General features: G+C 44.2%; 1 protein-coding gene and 1 long non-coding RNA gene across 2 annotated transcripts in view; one reads left to right on the top strand and one right to left on the bottom strand.

Annotated features, from left to right (window-relative positions):
• LOC132592156 (uncharacterized) overlaps positions 1-20,946 on the bottom strand; it is a 91,258-nt gene that overhangs the window by 23,421 nt on the left and 46,891 nt on the right. The gene's annotated exons all lie outside the window — the stretch shown is intronic.
• FGF8 (fibroblast growth factor 8) lies at positions 2,729-18,286 on the top strand. Its single transcript, XM_060274689.1, has 4 exons — positions 2,729-3,571; positions 4,580-4,760; positions 13,630-13,736; positions 17,967-18,286. Exons 1-4 carry the CDS (start codon positions 3,401-3,403, stop codon positions 18,252-18,254), a joined length of 747 nt encoding a protein of 248 aa, XP_060130672.1. The 5' UTR covers positions 2,729-3,400; the 3' UTR covers positions 18,255-18,286.

Below are 20,946 nucleotides of genomic sequence, written 5' to 3' on the forward strand. Positions count from 1 at the left end.
CCTCTTTCTTCCCCCTGTAGTGGTTCCCTTCTCCACTTCAGCGATCTAAAGTGGCCTGACTATTTTTATTGTGTCTCTCTCTTAAAGTACTTAATTTTTGAAATGGAAGGTGCTGGGGCTCAAGTCCATCTGGAAGATGCAGCCTTTGCCCTCCTCTCCCAGCCTTGTGTTCCCTGGGGTGGATGAGACTTGTACCATCTGGAGGGCACTGGGTTGGAGAAGGCTGGCGTACTACACAGTGCAGAAAGGAAGGAAGCCTGTGCCGATGTGCTCCACATGTCACACTGGTGCTGAGCAGCAGCACTGCAAACAGGTTCCACGGCTAAGTGCCAGCCTTGGTCTACATAAAGCCCTGGGGAAGGGGAGGAGAGGGGAGAGAGAAGCAGCCATTAGGCTTTGTGGGTGGTGGGTGTTAAACACAAACACACACACTAACAAAGTACCATTGGCTACTCCTGCACATAATCTGCATACCTAGCGGCCCAGTTTTCAGAAAACCTTAATGCACTTTCATGACTTTAATATTTTTAGTGTGCTTATGTTTTCATGAAATGTGTACTCTCTGTAGAAAAGTGAAATATACATCTATTTAAGTATTACATGCTCTCTATGTGCAAATATATTTTCCCTGGTCTCGGACATGCATTTATTTTCAAACCTGTGCACCTACACAGGCCACATTTCTCAGGTCCCATAAAGGACGGAGTCCTCACTTCTGCACTCTACCCAGCCTCTAAGGCACATTCGTTTTGCACCATTATGTGCCGAGCTTGTATTTGTGCATGTGGATAGAGAAAGGATAGGATCTCTCTCTCTCTCTCTCTCTCTCTCTCTCTCTCTCTCTCTCTCTCTCTCTCTCTCTCTCTCTCTCCGTGTGTGTGTGTGTGTTTGTTTGTTTGTTTGTTTGTTTGTTTGTTTGTTTGAATATCGCACCAACAACCTTCTCACATAACCATGTGCATAATACACTTTTACCATTAATGACCGTGAAAGCACCCCCAGGCACGGATCCCAACATTTACTCGGCATCTCTCCCACGAGCGTTTCTCTCCCCACCGCGACAAAAAGCAGGTGCTTAGACACACTCGCCACTACACAGTGAGCGATTTTCCTCTCGCGTGTAGCCAAAGCGCCCCACCGTGCTCCAAGACTGGCACACACTTCAGCCTGCTTTCTGTCGCTTTGGCATCCGTCACACACGCGTCGTCGTGGGAATCCGCGCCACCTTACCCGCCCCCCCCCCAGCCTCGTGGGTACGCACCCGCGCGATGCCACCGGGAACAGGCCACAACGCACAAGCGCATGTGTGTGTGATCAACTCTCCCCCTCTTCCCTGCCTAGCTGCTGCGTGGGTCTCTATGTGAGCGAGAGGAACCCCCACCCCCCGCCTTCCGAAGGTGCCTCCTCGATAGCCTTCGGGATGCCTCGGAGCGCCTGTCGGTCCCCCCCGCCGGGGGGGGGAGGAGAGAGGAGGGGGTCTGCCGGAGGGCCATCCCCGGACAGATGAGAAGGGGCTGGCACATTCGCGAGCCGCGCACAAGAGGAGGGACCAGCGCTGGGCTGGTGCGCACTGCCCCCCGGGCGCTTGGAGAGAGCGAAAGAGCGAGAGGCGCAGCGCCCTCCCTACCGCCCGGCCGCCTTCCTTCCCCGCAGCCGCGCACTGCGAGCTCCGCAGCCGGCGATCCGGGGCTCAGGAACTGTCAGCGCAGCCTGGGCGCCTGCTCTGCCCCGGAGCCTTACTGACAGCCGAGCGCCCCTTCCGCGCCTCACCGGGCTCTAGCGCAGGCGACCCCCGGGCGCGCCCCCGCCGCTTGGGCCCCCGGAGCAGCCGCGGCAAGACCGGCGCTCCCCTTGCTCTCCCGGCCCCGATCTCCTTCCGCAGCGGCGGCGGCTCTCGAGGGTATGGGCTGGCCGCGCCGAGGGTGCCCCTTGTCCTGACCGAACCGCTTCGGGGAGACAAGTGCCGCGTGGGGAGCTGGGCGCGGAGGGGACGGCGTGGAGAGACGCGCGAGGAAGAAGAGGCAGCCGAGGCAACCGGCGAGCTTAACGCACAGCGAAAGAAGGGAGGCTGAGAAGCAGAGCCTCCCACCGTCCCGGGTACCCGTCAAGATCCAGTGCCGGGGGAAACCGCTCAGGATGAATCCCTTCTCGTCCATGTTCAGCTATTTGTAAGTAACTGCTGATTATTTGGACTTTCCCGGCTTTCCCTTGCCCCCCCCCCCAAACAACAACAACCCCAACAGCCTCCCTTGATTTTCCATCTTTATTTCTGCTCCATTTCAAAAGCGAAATCACCTCACCATCTACTTTGTTTTTTTCCCCTTTCCTCCGCTTTCCCATCATTCTAGGCTACTGCACTTGTTTGCTTTCTGCTTGCAGGCACAGGTAAGGAAACTGTTTTATTACGTTTTATCCTTTAAGACATTATTTGGTGCTGCTTGAAGCTCATAGCCAAATCTTTTTCAGGCATCTTTTTTTTTAATGAAAGCAGTTATAAGAAAAAGAAAAAGTTTAGATAAGGAGTTTGATGGGAAGTGTTTGATGAAGCAACCAAAACACCCAGCAGAACGTTTAATATAAAATGTTTGATAAAATTAAACAACAGGAGGTTGGTTAAAGTGAAAGTAGATGCAAGCTTGGTTCAAAAATTGAAATCGCAGACTTAAGAGATGCATGCAAAATCCAAGACAAGAAATAGATGCTGGTCAATTTAAAATGTACTGCAGTGTTTAGCCAGACATTGTGCAAGTGTGTGGATGGATGGGTAGGTAGGTAGTTATTGTTTGCTGAAATTGCAAGCACCTTTCTCTCCGTTGCTACCTGTATGATTTTCAAAAGTTTAATAATATTTAAGGGATGGAAATTCTAACCGTTATTAACTCTAGCTTGCTGGCCATCGGTAGCGCTGCTAATATATTAAACAACACAGTCTGATACTGTGGGATCTATAACCCTGCTGGTGCAGTATTGATTGCAAATCCAGAGAGCCAAAGACAAATGCAATTTCCCCTAAGAAAGAGAGTGAAGGAGAGAGTGAGAGAGATAACAGGTGTAAGGTTCCGAGTTAAAATTGCAAGGATTTCTTGATTTTGTAAGTCGGAGTAACAAAGATCACTCTGAATGTGAAGGAGGAACATGGGAGTTGTGTTAAAAAAAAGAAAAGAAACATTGTAATATTTTGGGGGTGTCGGATGGAAATCAAAGAGTGATGTGGGTGTCCACATGGTCCCCTCATCAGAGCTGGCAAAAGAATCCAGAGATATTATCAAAAGAACCTTCTGTAGGAAACACAGACACAAAGGAAAGGAAAGGAAAATTGTCAAGGGAAGACGTCTATAAACTCCAGCTTTGAGGAGGAGGTTACTTTTCCCATTTGCATGGAATAACCTTAGCATTTGACATGGGCAGCGGGTGGGGTAGGGGGAAAGAGAGAAGAGCCAGGGGTTACTTCGTACACTGCCACCCCATGAGGTTGAAAGGAACAAATCTCCTCAACATTTGCTCAGAATACGTCTTTATAAATGTCAGGGGCAAACTAAACCCCTTCAGACTTAAAAGAGGAATCGGAGATGTGGAGGGGGTGGAAGAATTCTCCTAAGACCAGGCTGTGAGAGAGAGGAGAGAAACAGATCTGAGCAGTGGCAAAATCATTGTACAACTGAAGCTACACATAGCCGCCCCCCCCCCCCGCCTGCCAAACTGTTCCATAACAGAATCTACTGCTAACAGGGTTAGAGTACTTTGAATGTGTGGCTGGGGGTGGGTGGGGAGGTGGGAAACCCATAGCCAGCCTTGATGTGTATGGAAAGGCTCATAAATATTAGCTGCAAAGACAATTCCGAACTGCCTCGGCTGCTGACACAACTGATCCCTGTTTAAGGGGGATAAAATATGGCTGCTCCCCCCTCCACCTTCTTCTTTTGGTCACTGGTTACTCTGGTCCACAGCGCACAGGGCCCTTATAGCCCCACAAAGCAAAACTCTCAAACAGGCCACTTGAAAGATCGGGAAAGCAAATACCAAAGACACAGAAACAAGCCCAGTAATTGAAAGCCTTGGGATGATTACTTAGCTAGAAGTCTGGCGCACTCGTGTGCATGTTATATTGCCTGGAATGAGACGGATATGAATGATGGAGCCAGTTTGTTTTTGCTCTGGTGGTGACCTTAAAGTGATTCCTGCAGAGCCTTCCTGGGTTTGAATTTGGAGCAAGCAGGATCGGGACCATGCCTACTTGAGCTCCATGGCGTTTGCAACCTGGTTTGAATCGGCACAAGTCTTTCTGAAATCTGAGGAGCTGTGCTGGTTGTAATTCTGTCCCAAGTGTTCCAGGATCACCTGTGTTTTCTTTATCCCATGCTTGATTCTCAACAATAAATGTCTAGGTAGCGGTTGCAATTTCTCAGTCAGGGCTCAAATCCGTGCCAGGGTTTCTTATGCTGACCCATAATGAACCTGGCTCTGCACTGCACCAGCTCAGAGTGCTCTAAAAAAAATGCACCAGGAACATGCCGAGAGCGCCTTTCTCGGAGGAGTAGAGATTATAATGGTGTGTTGTATATTTTTCAATTTCCTAAAGGTAACTGTTCAGTCCCCACCTAATTTTACACAGCATGTGAGGGAGCAGAGCCTGGTGACCGACCAACTAAGCCGGCGACTCGTCCGGACCTATCAGCTGTACAGTCGGACCAGTGGGAAGCATGTGCAAATCCTGGACAACAAGAAAATCAATGCCATGGCGGAGGATGGAGATGCTCATGGTAAGGCTGTATATGCGGGCAGAAGGGCTGGGGGAGGGTGGTGGTGCGCGTAGCACAGTAATTAATGATTTCCGTCCTCTTTGTTAGCCAGAAATCATTACAAGTGTTCAGAAGGCAGGGGTCTTGCGATGGAAGAATGTGGCAATCAATATTTGTAATAATAGTACATTGCTTTCCCCCTGAGGATCAGGATGATAGCTCTGATTATGAGGAGGCGTGTGGGTTTTGTTTTATTTTTTTACACCTGATCTCTCTGACCACCCAGATGATGGGGTGAGTTGCATTTAAAAAACGTTTTTCTTTTGTGGCCGTGGTGAGGAGCGGAAAAGAAGAGGGATGCCCAAATTGTTTAGATTAGAAATAGCTGGTGCATTCCTGCAACATAGCTTTAGCTAGGATCTCTCTCAGTGATAGGGAAACAAGGAAGCATGGAGGATGTGATTTGAAGCCCTAGAGTTTCCCAGAGTCTGTATTCAAGCTCTGAGTGCAGCCTGCCCAGGAGCCAAGTTCTGGCAAACACAGATTTGTGGGATGCATGGGAGGACCTGGCAGCAGATTCTCTTGTTCTCTAAAATAAAGGGGGGTATGACAGGGGAGCCCTGAGCAGCGTGAAAGTTTTAAATAACTTAGATCGTAAGTGTTAATTACTCTTTCAAATGCTCAAGCCACATACAAGAGGACAAGGTGCTAGCAAAACTGTGGCTTCAATAAACTGTAAGTCTTTGAGCTCCTTTCTGTAACTTTCCTTGCATATGTGAGACACGGGACAAGGTTAGCTGACATTCTGAAAGCTCCGACTTCCTTTATTTTCTGTGTGCTGGCAAAAATGTGTGCATCCTTATGTTGCACATACATATTTGTACATGCTGTATGCATCCTGCTTAGAATTCTTAGCCTTCCACATTAGATGCAATTTCTCCTTTTCACTTACAACTGAACTGCTGCAAACATTCATCCTCTCATATAGCTTTGGGCTGACTGAGGATTTCAGAATGAACTTTAATAGTTGGGGCTAAGTGGGTTCTACATGTACAAAGATGTATTTTAACCTTTCAAGCAAAGCATGCCAGCCTTAAAGCAACCATGATTTGAAGGAGTTCAGTTTGTTTCGCAAACAAAGTTCCCCCTCCCACTTAAATGTCTTATATAAAAAGAGAGATTACTTTAGATTTAAATGACAATGTTAAGAGAGGCTAGAATGAAATGAGGGAAACAGCTTGAAAAAGAAAAGACCTCTATTAAAACATAATAAAAAGGTTAAGCATTTGAAGAGCTAAGAAGCAAGCCGAGCAATGATCTAAAACAGAGAGAGAACACAAGCAGTTTTTCAGATGTAAAGTTTTAAAAGAGTCGCAAGTCTGTAAATGTTAAAATAGAGGTTCAGGATTGTTCTATATGAATCTCTGGAGAGACCCCCATGTCTGGAAGAGCTATTAAAACTCTTCTTACTTTCACCTTTTTTAACATTTCCTGAATACTTTCTCCTCTTCGCAGTCCAGTTAGGGGATCAAGTGTGCCTCGCTGCATTTTTTCTGCATCTACGTAGCCACTTTCCCTTCAAAGTTTGAGCATGAAACATAATTTTTCTGGGATAAATCTGTCACTGTAGTGAAAGAATAGAGTTGAAAATGTTAAGCTCCCCCCCCCCCAACCCCAAACAAAATCAACCTTTCGCACCATTAACATCAAATATTAAAACCTCAAGTCTTTATTTTATATTGAGTATTGAAATTTTGGGGGGGGGGCGCTGAAGACTTTTTCTTTTTAAGTGATTTATTTCTGCCAATGACCATTTTCTCTGCTGTGACATTTTTACGGCTGACTTAATGTCAGGTCCATTTTTCTCGGTTATCTGTCTTGATTGTCAATATCTTTCTCCGTTTTCTAATTAGGAGCAAAGCCCTATGCATCTTAAAACTTGGTCCACCTCTCTGAGCTCTGTTTAGCCGTCTATAATCTGGATTAAAATGGTCTTTATCTGTATGAGAAGGAAATTGTTCTGAAAGTGAATGATAATTGCTGTATTGGATTCTGGCTGTGTTGACGGCTGGCATTCGCTACTGGGACCTGGCTGCCGTACATATTTTCGTGCTGCCTGGGGCCTGGGATGCATCTTCCACTGCTGTGGCTTTTTGTAGGCCAGTTGTACTTAACTCTTTGCCCTTCCTGCCCCACTGTGAATCCACGTCTCTGCTTTCGAGCAGAGTTCCAAGCCAGCAGGGCCTGCCAAGCGACCAGCGATTCAGTGCTGGAGGCCGGTCACCAAAGCGGCTCGTGTGGCAAGGCAAAACCCACCAAACAGACAATAAATTAGAAAGAGCCTTTGAAAAGGTGGAAAGGACAAAAAGGGAGGGGGGGGGAGAAGCAGCAGCATGTGTTGTTCTGCCTCCGTTCAGGGCTGATTTTCTGTGTCTTTCCATCAGTCAGCAGAAGAGAGCATGGAAATTGATGCTCTTTAAACCTTTTACTGCTCTCTTGATCGACCTCCCTCGCTCGTGCCCCCCAAAGACAGATAAATAAGGGGACCTTGTCTATGTGGCTCAATGAAGAGGAGTCGGGGGTCCAATTGCTCTTTGGCAGGGGGTGGGGAGACGGGGACTTACAGATGTTAATATTTTATAGGAAGGAGAAGTGCTAAAATTAACGGGGTTGTAATGGGTCGGAAGAAGTGATGTGATGTTGTAATTCATACACAGCACAGTGTGCAGACGGGGAGGGAAGCAGCCATTCTACCAGGATTTGGACCACCAAGGCTTCGGGCCTAGTCTAAAGGCTTGTTCACGTGTGTCAAGCCATCCTCCACTATCGTTAATATTGTGGGTGTTGGCCCCTGTTGAGGAAATATAGTTATTTTGCCTCAGAGAAGCTGAGGAGAATAATAATGTTGTGGTGAGGTCCTGGCCTTTCACAGACAAAACATGCTGGTTGCAAGAGTTGGGACCTGAATGATCAAAGGGCAGAAGCAACTCCCCTATGAGGAAAGGTGGAACATGACTTTTGCCTTCATGTCCTTCTTGGGAGTTTCCCATAGGCATCTGGTCCACCACTCTAGAACACTGGATGCAAGACCAGATGGAACTTTGGCCTGATCAAACAAGGCTCAGTCTTATGTTCTTATGAGAATGAGAGCAGAAGAATGATCTGGTGCTGAATATGTAATAGGATGAATTTCTGTGGGAAATATGTAGTATGGATCCACTGGTGTTTCTATGATCCATAACTCTCTTTATTCAAGTCAAATATCCAGGGCCTGTTACTTCAGGATCCTGCCCATCCAAATCTAGTTTTCCTTTTGCCCAGGTACGCTGTAATATTTGTTGGATGCTTTGTACCCCAATTATTATTATTATTCTTTAGAAGACACCTGAAGGCATCCCTGTATAGGAAAGGTTTTTTATATGTAATGTTTAATGCTTTATTATGTTTTTATATACATTGGAAGCTGCCCAGAGTGGCTGGGGCAACCCAGTCAGATGGGTGGGGTACAAATTATCATCGTCATCATCACCAGAGGAAGAGACTGTTTCTCTTCATAAGCCATCTCAGGTTTGCTCCAGGCCCACTACTTTGCCAAATGAGTGTTGTGTGTGTGTCAGTGGCGATGGTGATGGTGATGGAGGAGTGAGCTGTAGGTGCCTGTGAAATAATATACCCCAGAAAAGCGCCTTAACCACCCCCTAGGTATATACATAAATGCAGCTTACATTAGCTCGGGGATACTAGGTTTGAGACCATTGATTTATTCTACTCTCAGTTACTGTTGCATCTTGGATTTTATTGCTCCTGTTTATTTAGCTCTAACAAAGTGTCAAACACTGGGCAGGCCATAGAACAAGCCTTGTAAGCCAAATCTGGATTGAAAGATATGGTGGAAATCAAATAAATAAATAAGCAAGTGATACGGTCCCTGCCTTCTAAGCTTTGTAAAATCGATAGGACAAAAGGGAGAGGGGAAGAGCTTGAGAAAGGTTTCAAGTCGTCCTCATGAATCACTAAAAAGAGAAAGCATTGTGGAGTGTAGTGGCCTTTTAAGCACTGGCTTCATGGCCACAGCACTGAAGGATTTCCCATGGTCCTATTCAGATTGGAAATACCTCGCCCCCTTACACTGCCTGAGGAAGCCAGATCACAAGGGCAAAATGAGAGGTTTGTGCACAGCCAAAGTCAAGGGCCAAAAAGCCTTGTAAAGGTCAAAGGGCAAGGTATAAGTGAAATAGAAAAGTCTACTCCTGCAAATGAACTGCAACTGCGTCTGAAGTGTCTCTCTTCCCATGAAGAAGGATATTTAAAAAGCGTCTTCTGATGCTTTTTCATACAATGATTATAGCACATCAAATGTAGAGTAGGTGCTTGATTGTTGCAAGGGATTTAAACATCTTACTTCAGAAAACCTCCCATTTCAGGCACATCACATTTTCCTAACTTGCAGATCATCGCAATACAGTATATTATTGCTGGAGTAAAAAGGCCATTGTGTTTTGAAGTGATGCTGTCTGGAACATGGCAGTGCTACAATTGGCTACTGATTAAGCCCAGCATCACTGATAATGAGTGAGACAGTCTGGACCCAAAATGTGCCTCAACCAAACCTCAGGCATCTGGGGACCCAAACCCTAGTGCTCCGTTTGCCATGAGGAGGCTTGCATGTTACAAAGTGGGGAAACGATCCTCATCAGTTTGCTTGGCCACCATCGAACCAGACATCAAGTCTATATGTTTTGCCCATTTTCACAACTTGAATAGTTTCTTTCCTGTGTCTGTAGGTCAGATGAGAAACCTTCATTAGCTAAAATTCGTTCTTCTATTTAAAACTTTCTCACTTCCTTTTCCTCTCCCACATGTGATACATTCAGATGAAAAATGTTGGTGTTAGGGAAGATCCACATGTTGTCATTGCAGAGAGTTTCCTAAGTCCCCCAATTCCCTCAGCCAGGCTGACTCCTAGTATTGGAGCCACTCTTGGGAAAACAAGGGTTAAAATGACCGGGGGAAGGTGGAACATTTGCAGGAGAGAATTAGAGGAGGGTTAAGCACCCCCTGCCAGTTCTCCTCTATACCCTCCCTGTATTAGCATTATGAAACCCATGCAAAGTTTGAAATCCTGTGTTTTTTTCTCCTACTGGGAAGTTCCACCCTTAGTGTCACAGGTGATTATATCCCTTGGTTTGAAGATATAGCTGGCATTTCTGCTTGATGTCCTGAGTCTCGACAGTTTTGCTTCTTTTGGAAGTGCCTTCTCTTTTTGGTAAACTGAATGCTCCACTTCCTTTACAATGGGGTGCTATCACCCAGCCTTTCTAGGTTTTTGTGTTATGGAAATGTGCTGTAAAAACCATCATCTGATTGGCTGAGCACAAGAAGCAGAACAGGAGAGGTTGCGTTTATGTTTTGCCTAATGATTAGAACAAACTCATTCGAGTTTTGCATTGGGGGTGGGTGAATCATTCAGCAGCAAAGGTGATGCAGGAAAGCTGCTTTTTCTCAGCAAATTTCAAGGTCTCTTTTGATCCTTCCTCTGATTGATTAGAGTTTTCAGCTTTGCATTTGTGGATATGAGGCATGGATACCACAGACCACATATAGCTTGACGATGCAGAAGGTTTGTGTATGAAACTCAGGATCACCTTTTCTTCAGAAGCCCTTGCCAGACACAGTAGGTCTCAGACTCTAGAATTTGGGGAATAGGCACTGACTTTACTAGAAGGATTCCCATACCCCCTGTGTGCCCAATCTATGCAACTGGCCATTTTACAAGCACCAAACAATGTTTGCTACACACTTGCAAGGAATCAATCTTTCAGATAGGCAGCACCTACTCTTTAGATGTCCCTGTTCATTAATATTAGGCAGGCACCTTTGTGGTATTGGTTTTAAGAGGCATGTAATTTTGACACACAATTTTATTATGTACAATTGTTTAAAAATTGCAGGTTTCATAAAATTATGTTAACTTTTTCTTAATATTTGCTTTTATTGATTTTTATTTCAAATGAATATTTTAGATTTTTCTTTGCAAGCCCCTTAGAGGCCTTCTATTGAGTAAATTGGGTATAAACATCAATTGACAAACAAACAATTATTCCCTGCACTGCCACAGCAGCAGCAAATATATGCTGCAGCTAGAGATTTGAGACAGAAGTTTGTTGAGTCCAGTTGAGACCCACAGGGTTCTCAGTGTCTCCTACAGTATGCCAATCCTTCCAATATAACTGCAAAACCGAACCTCTTCCACTGTAAAGTATGATCAACTTGTTGTGATGGCTAAAACCATTTTACTTTGCTCTGTGATAGGGGCAGGAAACATGTAGTCCTCCAGTTATTGTTGGACTGCAACTCCTATCATACCTGACCATTGGCCATGCTTGCTGCGACTAATGGAACATAGGAACATAGATTAGGTGTGCCCTAGAACAACTCATTGCTCCCTCCCAGATTCCCAAGTACCAAGCTACCATCATTAAAGCTTCTGGCCCATTCTGCAGATAGACTCCTGAAGATATATTGGTCTCAGAACTATCCATGGTGGTGGCAAGTGCTTTAAATCTGGACCTGCCTCGGTAGCAGAGAAAGAGGGAGCAGAATCCCTTTCTAAGAGCAAAGGGGACATGTGAGGGATTGGACCCCTTTCCTCTTGTCAGAAATTTTTCACTATAATGCTTTCCGTGCAGCAAAATGGGCCTGGGACTGCCTGTAACCTGTCCTGTTCACAATAGGTGGTGTGATCAGATGGTCCTAGATGGGACTTCCCTCCTGTCTCTCTCTGTGTGAGTGAAACATGTATGAAATTGAGAATCACAAACAAGAACTATTTTGCCTGTACCCAAGACATGGTGAATTCCATAATCTGACACAGCTAGAGGGATAACGTCTAACTTATCATAACTGGCACTGCAACAGCAATGGGAGACAAGTACTGATGATGTATTGAGCATCATCAAGAGTAATGACTGCCTGGGTTCTGGCTTGTGCGCAAACCTTCCCTTTAAAGTCATAAAGAGCAAAACCAGTTTTGGTGCCTGGGACATTTAGAATCCCCATTCAACTGACCAAAAATGCTGCACAGTACAGAAATGTTGCCCTGTTTCCTCTCTTTCATGTATAATGACAGAGAAGGGCTGGGATGGGTGAGATGGCCCTTTGGGGCTGGCTGGCTCCATCTCTTTGGGGTTCCTGCAGCGGCAAGAAGAAGGGGACTAGCCATTGATCTGTGATTTGCATAGCTGCTTTGAAAGTTAATCAATGCCTCCATTAAAAAAACTGAGACTAAATCAATACGCCCTCTCAACTCTCGCAGAGGTGAAATGCATTAAGGGGCTGCCCTTACCCTTCCTGGCTTCCTCTACCAGCTGCAAAGTCAGCATCAGTGCAGAGAGACAGAGAAAGGACTTAAACTGATCATATGGAGCTTCCTGACCTACACAGAAAAGAGATGCAGGAGAAGCAAGGGGACCAAGTATAAAAATACCAAATAAGAAACCAATTTTCCTGCTGCTACTGCCCAAATCATTGTGCATCCTTTTAAAGTAGGATGATTTAAAGCAATTACTGGCTAGGGCTTCATATTAACCTTATGTCCTGTAGCCTTTCTGTGTTGTGTGCCACAGACACGTGCCCATTTATTTCTCTATAATGAGAGGACAAGGGATCTTTTGCTCTAAACAGCAACTGGAAGTCCATTGGTTTCAGAAATGGAAGTATATAAGACATTCCACCCAGCTCTATAAGACTTGCAATAGCCATCATGCATGGCCGACTCTTGAAAATAGGTCTGATTCTCTCTATTCCCTGAATTTAGGATGTCCGTTTCCTGAAGAAACGGGACTGCTGAAAGGCCTGCTGAAAACTTTTATATTCCACCAGGCCTATGCAGGCAATTAAGAGTACATCTCCCACAATGATCTATTGATGTTTGTTTTTAATTTCCTTTTGTTTTTAACTAGTTTTTAAACTTTCTATGATTTTATTATCTGGTTTTATGTTTTTATATCGTTGTAAACCATTGTGATACATTTTTATGATATAGCAGTATAGAAATATTTTTTATAAATAAAGAATAAGTAAGAAAGAGATTTTGCAACATTTGAATGGAAGCGTCATTGTTTGTTGCTGCTGCTATGGGTGAACAATCAGGGCACCCAGTACATGTAGTGACTGTGTATGCCACATTCTTTCCAGGCTTCTCCACTGATTTTCATGGCAATGGCAGCAAAAAGAAAACAATTTAAAATATAACAGCACTTGGGTGAGGAGAGCTTAGTGCCTTGATGGTGCGGGGGATGCAAATCTCCTCCTACCCTAGCCATTGAATCAATCATTTGATGAGAGGAGGGGAGGCAATAGCTCTCTTCCTCAGTTGATGTGCATGGAGGTGTGGTTTTTTTTGGGGGGGGGGTGTTTAAAAGACAGGGTATGGGGTACTAGACATGCCCACTTTTGGCCACACCCACCACTAGCAGGTCGCTTTTGAAGGGTTGGCCAAGGTTGAATGTGACACTTGATCTTATAATTAGTTCACCCTGATCCTTCTCATAGCTCAGTGCTAGAGCATCTGCTTTGCATGTAGAAGGTCCCAGGTTCCATCTCTGGCATCTCCTGTTAGAACCGGGACCATCCGCTGTCTGGCAGAAAAGTATTGTAGACAATACTATATGGACCAATGGTTTGACTTGATAGAAAGCAGCTTCCTATGTATTACTGTAACAAATGCTATAAGGAGGGACACAGCATCCCTTCCCTATGGTTGTGTGGTCCATACTGCGTAAGAAAATGCTAATTCTAGAAGACAAATTATCCTCTTGGAATGCTGTATGTAGTGCCCATCTTGTAGCATTCATGTGACTCATTTTCTTGCCATCTTCTCCCGCTCCAGCCAAGCTCATTGTGGAGACCGACACATTTGGGAGCAGAGTAAGAATCAAGGGGGCTGAGACAGGCTTCTATATCTGCATGAACAAGAAAGGAAAGCTGATTGGCAAGGTAAGGGGGCTTCTGGGGTAGGAATTGCTTGCTATGCGACAAGGGGAGGAGCAGGACAATCTTCTCAGGAACAAAATATGGGAATGGAGGGGCAAAAGGGCCTACTACTGAAACTGGAAGCAAGCTTGTCCACATGCCTTCACTTATGCTGTATTTCACGTGGATACTGCTGTGGTTAGTCAGAACCACACATGCACTGAAATTCAAGCAAATGTCTAAAGATGAGGGGCAGTAGAGGTTGGTGTCTCATTTCCCCAACACTCAAGCAGCAACTCTGTATTGCTGAGAAACACAATGCCACCTAGTGCCTCCATTCCTCTTGAGGTTACAATGTATAGGGTTGTTGTGAGACCATCACAAGCACCTATTAGATAGAGCCTGTGGCATTCATAGCATAATATATTCATTGGGTTGGGGGCAGTCTTTTAGACAACCCCCTAGTCAATTACATATGAAGGAAATACATTAGATTACATACATTTTATATCTATCTATCTATCTATCTATCTATCTATCTATCTATCTATCTATCTATTCATTAATGTTAGAGCATCCCCAGCAAATGGCTGTCCACTCTCAGACAGAAGATTTCCAGGAAGGAAAAGCTGGCTAACTCCCTTTGTGATTAGTTCCAATGTGGAAGTGTTCCTACCACTAAGACAATTTCTCCTAAAATCTGCCATCCCACAACTTGAGCCCATTTCTGATGACAAAAGTCTCGCCTCCCTCTCCCTCTTCTCCTATTAACATGCACAAGTTTGGGATGCTCATAACTGTTCACCAAAAAACAACCACCATGCAAATAATAAATGAAAATACCAAAGCAATATACTATATAAAAATCAATATACTATCCAAAAACCAGTTAGGATCTGATGATTTGCTGTGATGACCTGCTCTGTATTTGTATGGTTTACTGCAGTGTTGCTGTTTCATATTAAATGCATCACACCCTGTGATCAATTTAAAAAAGCAGAATACACTAAACCAAATGAAAACCTAAGAATTGGCCTAGAAGATCTCCTCTCCACTCCCTATAAATACAGCTATCCTCTCCTTTATCTGACACCTACTTGTCATCTGTTTCACTGTTCAGATACTAGTAGCTTTCCACTTGGCATTACAAAAAATAATAATAAGAAGAAGGCCATATTGATTTATTTTTGTCTAGAGAGAGTATTTCCCCATTGTCTTGCCACAAACCCTTATGTGGCCTTTAAAAAGAATAAGCAAGCAAGGCTCTTCCACAGCAATGCTCTGCTGTTTCCAGAATGTTTTATCATTATACAGTATTTTGTTTTCCTCTGTGGGATGTGCACTCCAGGGCTGGTAAGAGACAGCACACACCTGCCTTTTGCTCTGTTTTGTTGATGAACCACCACCAGAGTCAGCCCATCTTCCCCTGCTACTCCTTTCACTCTGGCTATTTCATATATTCATATGGCTATTTCAAACCTGGAGCACAATCAGTGTTATCACAAGCATGGTATTAAGGAGACATTTTCTCCCACTACAAAGAAAGAAAAGAAATTGTCCAAGCCCTAATCAAGCATACTATGGAGTAAGATCCATTGAACTTGGCGACTCCTGAATAAACATATTTAGGGTGGCACTGTTGGTCTTCTTTTTAACATGGTGTTTGGGGAGTTTTTGCTTTCAGAAAAAGCATTTCAATATGCTGTAATAAGAAATGATACAGTTCAGGAAAAGCTTTGCCAGCTGATTTTGCTGATGTGTGTAAACTGGCCCTGAGCTTCCAAGACTTCTTGGAAGCAGAACTTGGAATGTGTTTGCTACCAAGAGGGAAAAAACATGATTGAATTAGACTTTACAGCAGAGGTAGGGGGGCTTTTTAAACTCAAGGGTCACATACTCTTTGGGGAACATGCTCAGGGGCTGCAAACTAGTAGTAACACCCCTTTTCTTATTCTGTTGCCCACTCCTATTCCTTCCCCCCCCCCCTTCTCTTCTCTTATTACCCAACACAAAAACACAGTGGGCTGTTCATGGGAGAAGTGCTTGCTCTCTTCTTCCACCAGCAACTTCCTTGCTTCTCTCAGGGTCTAGCACTGAAACATTGTTCTCAATCATCCCACATCATAGCCTTGGGTTTACCCTTAAAGAATGCCCATATGAAGCAACTCCACTTTTCTAGCACCTATCTAAGAACATAAGACAAGTCCAGCATCCTATTCTCACAGCATCCAACCAGATGCCAATAGGAAGCCTGCAAGCCAGACATGAGTGCAATAGCACTCTGCCCACCGGGGATTAGTAGCAGCTGGTATTCAAAGGCACCTAGAAAAATGAAAATAGGCTTGTTTTTTTTGCTCACAAGCATTTGCAAAAATGGTTCTAGTTCTACCAAAACAGTCTACAAAAGCCCTAGTGTCCTAGCTTAAGAATATAAATTGTTCATTAAATTCTGTTCATTGTACTACTAATATAGTGCAGAATTTCAAATCTTGGGAAGAACTGCACACACATACATATATATTTAAATTTCCCCTTGGCATAAGCCAAGCCACAAAGGCAGAGAATGTCTGTAGCTCAGTGGTAGGATGCACACTTTACATGTAAATGGTCCCTCTTAGACTCAGTCTTCAGAAAGGGCCGTGAAAGACCCCTGTCTGAAACCCTGGAGAGACCCTGCCAATCAGTGTAAACACAACGTTGAGCTATACAGAGCAATAGCCCAACTCTGTTTAAGGCAATTTCCTATGCTCCTTCCTGTGTAAGCACTTACTTTGCTTTGCCAGCAGTGACCTTCCAGTTTCTCCTCTCTGTAGAATTACTTGCTCAGCCATGGATAATTAACTATATGACCTTCCAACAGCTTAGCTTTCCTCAACCTAGATGTCCTCTTCTTCCTTTTACTTTTGTCCTGGGTGCTGCTTGTGTGATCTGTTCCTGATTAGAACCAATCAGGGGACAGGTGGCTGCATTGATTGCATTCCAATAAGTATTTGAGCGCTTGTTGCCCTTGCCTCATTTCTCAGGTACAGTAGTACCTCGGGTTACAAACACTTCGGGTTACAGACTCTGCTAACCCGGAAGTAGTACCTCGGGTTAAGAACTTTGCCCCAGGATGAGAACAGAAATAGCGTGGCAGCCGTGGGAGGCCCCATTAGCTAAAGTGGTACCTCAGGTTTTGGGTTAAGAACGGACCTCTGGAACAAATTAAGTTCATAACCAAAGGAACCACTGTATTGACTAGGTTAGTAGTTTGATGGGTTGACTAGCTATATATCTTCTATCACCCAACGATGTCACCCAAATCCTAGTGTGAGTGTGCTGAAGTAGGTCTGAGCATAGCTGCAGATTTCTCTGCAGTATCCTGCGGTGGAGGTGGGATGGTGATGAACATTTCCAAGTAATATTAAGCATAATCTTTGCACATCATCATCCACTCTCTGTGCTAATGGAAGGCTGAGGACAGTAGAAATTCACAATCTAGGTGATTCCTCTTGAGTCCCCTCTGAGTTTGCCAGTTGGTGTGAAGTGTCAGGTTGGAGTTGAATGTGAGCCACCAAACAATCCTATTTGCATCCCTCATGAGTTGGTTTGCATTCAAACAAAGCAATCCTTAGCAACATCCCATGTCTGTCGAGTTTTCTCATAAGTGCTAAGGACACTTTGCACCTTCTGAAGGTGGCCTTTTCAATATAGATCTACACATTATAGCAGATCTTCACATTACACCTTAGCCAGAGACAACTTCATGAACCAATAAATAGCTAGAGAAAACTGTTCGATGTGAACTGTTTAGTTTGTGCCTGTGAGGTTGGATAAGGTAATATCAGATGTCCAGAGATTTATGGAAATGTGTGTTTATTGAACTGAATGTTTAGATAGTTAGGAGATATTAGTACTAGTGGAATACTAATATTAAAACTCTGGATACCACCAGTTTTGTAATTTATATTCCTGGAGTTCTCACAAACTTTGAATTGGATGCCTTGACTGTTGTGGATTATACAAAGTACAAAACAGACTTAACAGTGCCTTTGGTACATCATTGGGGGATGTTTGTTAGACAATAAGTATTCTTGGCATAATAGCACCCAGGTCAAACAGTGTTCAAAGCATGGTCAAGCACTATCACTACTTACAAAGTCCCTGCCCCCCCATTTTTAGACCAGGACAACCTGGCTCTGGTTCCATGGGAAGACATGGGGGAAAGATGAAGGCCATCTCCATTCACTTGTCTCCTATTGTTCCCACCTGCAGAGCAACGGCAAAGGCAAGGACTGTGTCTTCACTGAGATTGTGTTGGAGAACAACTACACAGCATTGCAGAATGCAAAGTACGAAGGGTGGTACATGGCCTTCACCCGGAAGGGACGTCCCCGCAAGGGCTCCAAGACTCGCCAGCATCAGCGTGAGGTGCACTTCATGAAGAGGCTACCCAAGGGCCACCAAACAACAGAGCCTCACAGACGCTTCGAATTTCTCAATTACCCTTTCAACCGGAGGAGTAAAAGGACTCGGAACTCCAGCCCCAAGCCCACCCCCTGACCCACCACCCTCCTTAGTGCCACTTGGGTCCACCCTCCTTTCCCCCTTTTGTTGGAGGACATTCTGTAGAGACTTTTAACTGATGGACAATGCCTAGAGACTTAACCTGTGATGATAATTAAAATGAGGGTGGAAGAAGAGGGGGAAACCAAACTTGATCTAGATGTTTATAATTGTTTGTTTTGTGTTTTTTTAAAAACAAAAAAGAGGCTCTATTTTTGTATTCCAACTTTACTGCTTTTTAAAGAAAAAGCACTGTAATGATAAAAGACTTGTGAAGGGTTGCTCTTCACATTTTGAGTCCATGGGGGGGCGTGTTATGTTTTAATAGACTGTTAAAAAAAAGTGGGGTGGGGGTGGGTAGGAGGTAGTTGATCTAGGGGTAAGCATAGAACCTGCCCTCTTCAGTCCAATAATAAATTTTGGGACCAAATTTCTACCTCAAATAAAAAGAAACGTAATAGAAACACTACCCATCAAGAGCTTTTGTGCAAGTTCCATTTATTTTGATGGGTCTGTGTGGATGTTCCTGGTACCTGCAAACAGTGGCCTTTCTCAGAGTCAAATGAGTGCAAGTCCCTTTGTAACCAGTGAGAGACTAGCAGGCCCCAACAGGGTGGGATGTGAAGTCACAGTTTCCATTTCTGAATGAAAGAGTGAGAGCAGAATCCCCAAGAAAGAATGAATGAACGCCACCACCACAGAGCTGGTGCTGAGATGAAGGCTGCTAGTTTTGCTTTGTATGTTCTATCCAAGCTTATCATGTCTCCAGAGGTCTGCATTTTTATTATTATTCTGTAGACCATTTTTTGTATTTGTTATGACAATAAAGTGCCACTGAGTTCAAATGTTACATATTTCCCCATTACATCCCTGTTTCATTGAAGGTGATTCTTGTCTCAAGTTTCCCAATGAGACTGAACTGGGATCTCACACATTACAGGCATGGAGGATGGTTGAGCCCCTAAGAAGCTAAAAGGAAAATAAGAAAGGAAGCCTTGTTCCCACTAAACTGGTGTTAGCAATTTGAACCTCTCCCCAGCCCATATCTGACTCCTCAGAAATGTTGCCTGGCCCCCCCACTTACCAACCTTGATAATAGCTTGCAGCCTTGCTTACAGATCCTCCTTTGGCCAAGAAACCCTTGAGAATCCTACAAACAGGGCTGTCCAACAGGTTGATTGTGATCTACTGGTTGATTGCGGGATGTCCCTGGTCAATCCTGGGACCTTCATCAAATAATAATAAAAACAACAACCAAATAAATTTGTAACAACTTTGGCTCAACAACTTTGAGCCAAAAAGCTCAACAACTTTGATCACTGCCATTTTTTTTTTAGTGGGAGTAGATCACAATCTCTTGGAATTTGGACAGCCCTGTCCTATACTGATGAGGGTTTCTGTGTATGAGATACTGATGTTGGCCTTTAATCGCCACAGAAAATATTGCTTGCCTTACTGCCTGTGTCCCAGTTTATTTCTCTGCAGGGAGGCTAGATTAGATGCAGCTACGCAAGCCTTGAATGGGCTGCTGAATGGTGGCATCTTTTGTCTAATCAGGAACTTCAGAAGGCTTAACTAATACTTTTAAGGGGCTAGGAGGGAGGGAGAGATGCTGAGCTGGACGTTTGGTTTGAAAGGGGTACTACTTTGCAAAGGATTATTTAAAATAACAACAACAGAAAAGATACTTTTGAAAACTTCAGTGTGTGGAAGGTGTGAGCTGTTGTCACAGCACATCTTTCTTGTGGGGTAATTTGTCTCCTTGAGGGTTTTTTTTTTAAAAAAAATTGTTACTGTGTACAAATTGAATATGAAATGGTCTGAAATATTTATTTAATATGTGCATTAAAATTTTCTACTAGTATAAATGAGGTGTGCTCTCTCTGGCTGTGTGATTTCTAGCAGGGCTAGGAATCCCTTTTTTTTTTTTTTGGGTGGCGCTGGAGGAAGACAAAGGATTGGGAGGGGAAAATTTGCAAACACCAGAGGTGAGAAAAAACTGGGTTGCAAATCCTTTAAGGGTTGGCACCTGGCTTTGGCTCTCTGGGGACAGGTCATCACAACAGCTGCTTGTGTTTCTTGTGGACATTTTAACAATGTAACTAATTGTCGCCTTTGAAAAGTCTTGGAATGGGAGTATTTTTTTCCCAAAGCTTGTAGTAATGTCCAGATTCTTAACAGCTTGGGAAGGGCAGCTAGTATGGCTACAGGAAACTTTGAAATGCTGGCTTAAACTATCAATACTCTGGAAATCGAATTAAAAGCATTTTGGTAGCTAAAAGCCAGAACCAACCCCCACCAAAGGAGAGGATGACCCGCTTACTACAAACACTCATTTAAATTGACATCATCATCACCATTACAAATACATACACAGCATTAGGATGCAATCCTTTGCCTACTTACTTGGGAGCCAGTCCCGTTGAACTTAAGGAGTTTGGCTTTTAAGGAGACATGCACAGGACTATACTATGTTTTAGGAGCTAATAAATATGGTGATATATAATATATTAGATGTGTTGTCACTGCTGTAATATGTGATGACAATCACTAGCTTGGATGGGGACTAGACACACTAGTCCAGAGGGGCCCACTGATCATTTTGCTTGCTCTCCAAATCAGACCACCTCCCAGAGGATAGGGTGTGCAGATGTTGCTGCTGCTTCCTGTTCCTTGCACTGCTTGTTCA

The sequence above is a fragment of the Zootoca vivipara genome, chromosome 5 (genome assembly GCF_963506605.1).
Source record: "Zootoca vivipara chromosome 5, rZooViv1.1, whole genome shotgun sequence".
NCBI lineage: Eukaryota > Metazoa > Chordata > Lepidosauria > Squamata > Lacertidae > Zootoca > Zootoca vivipara.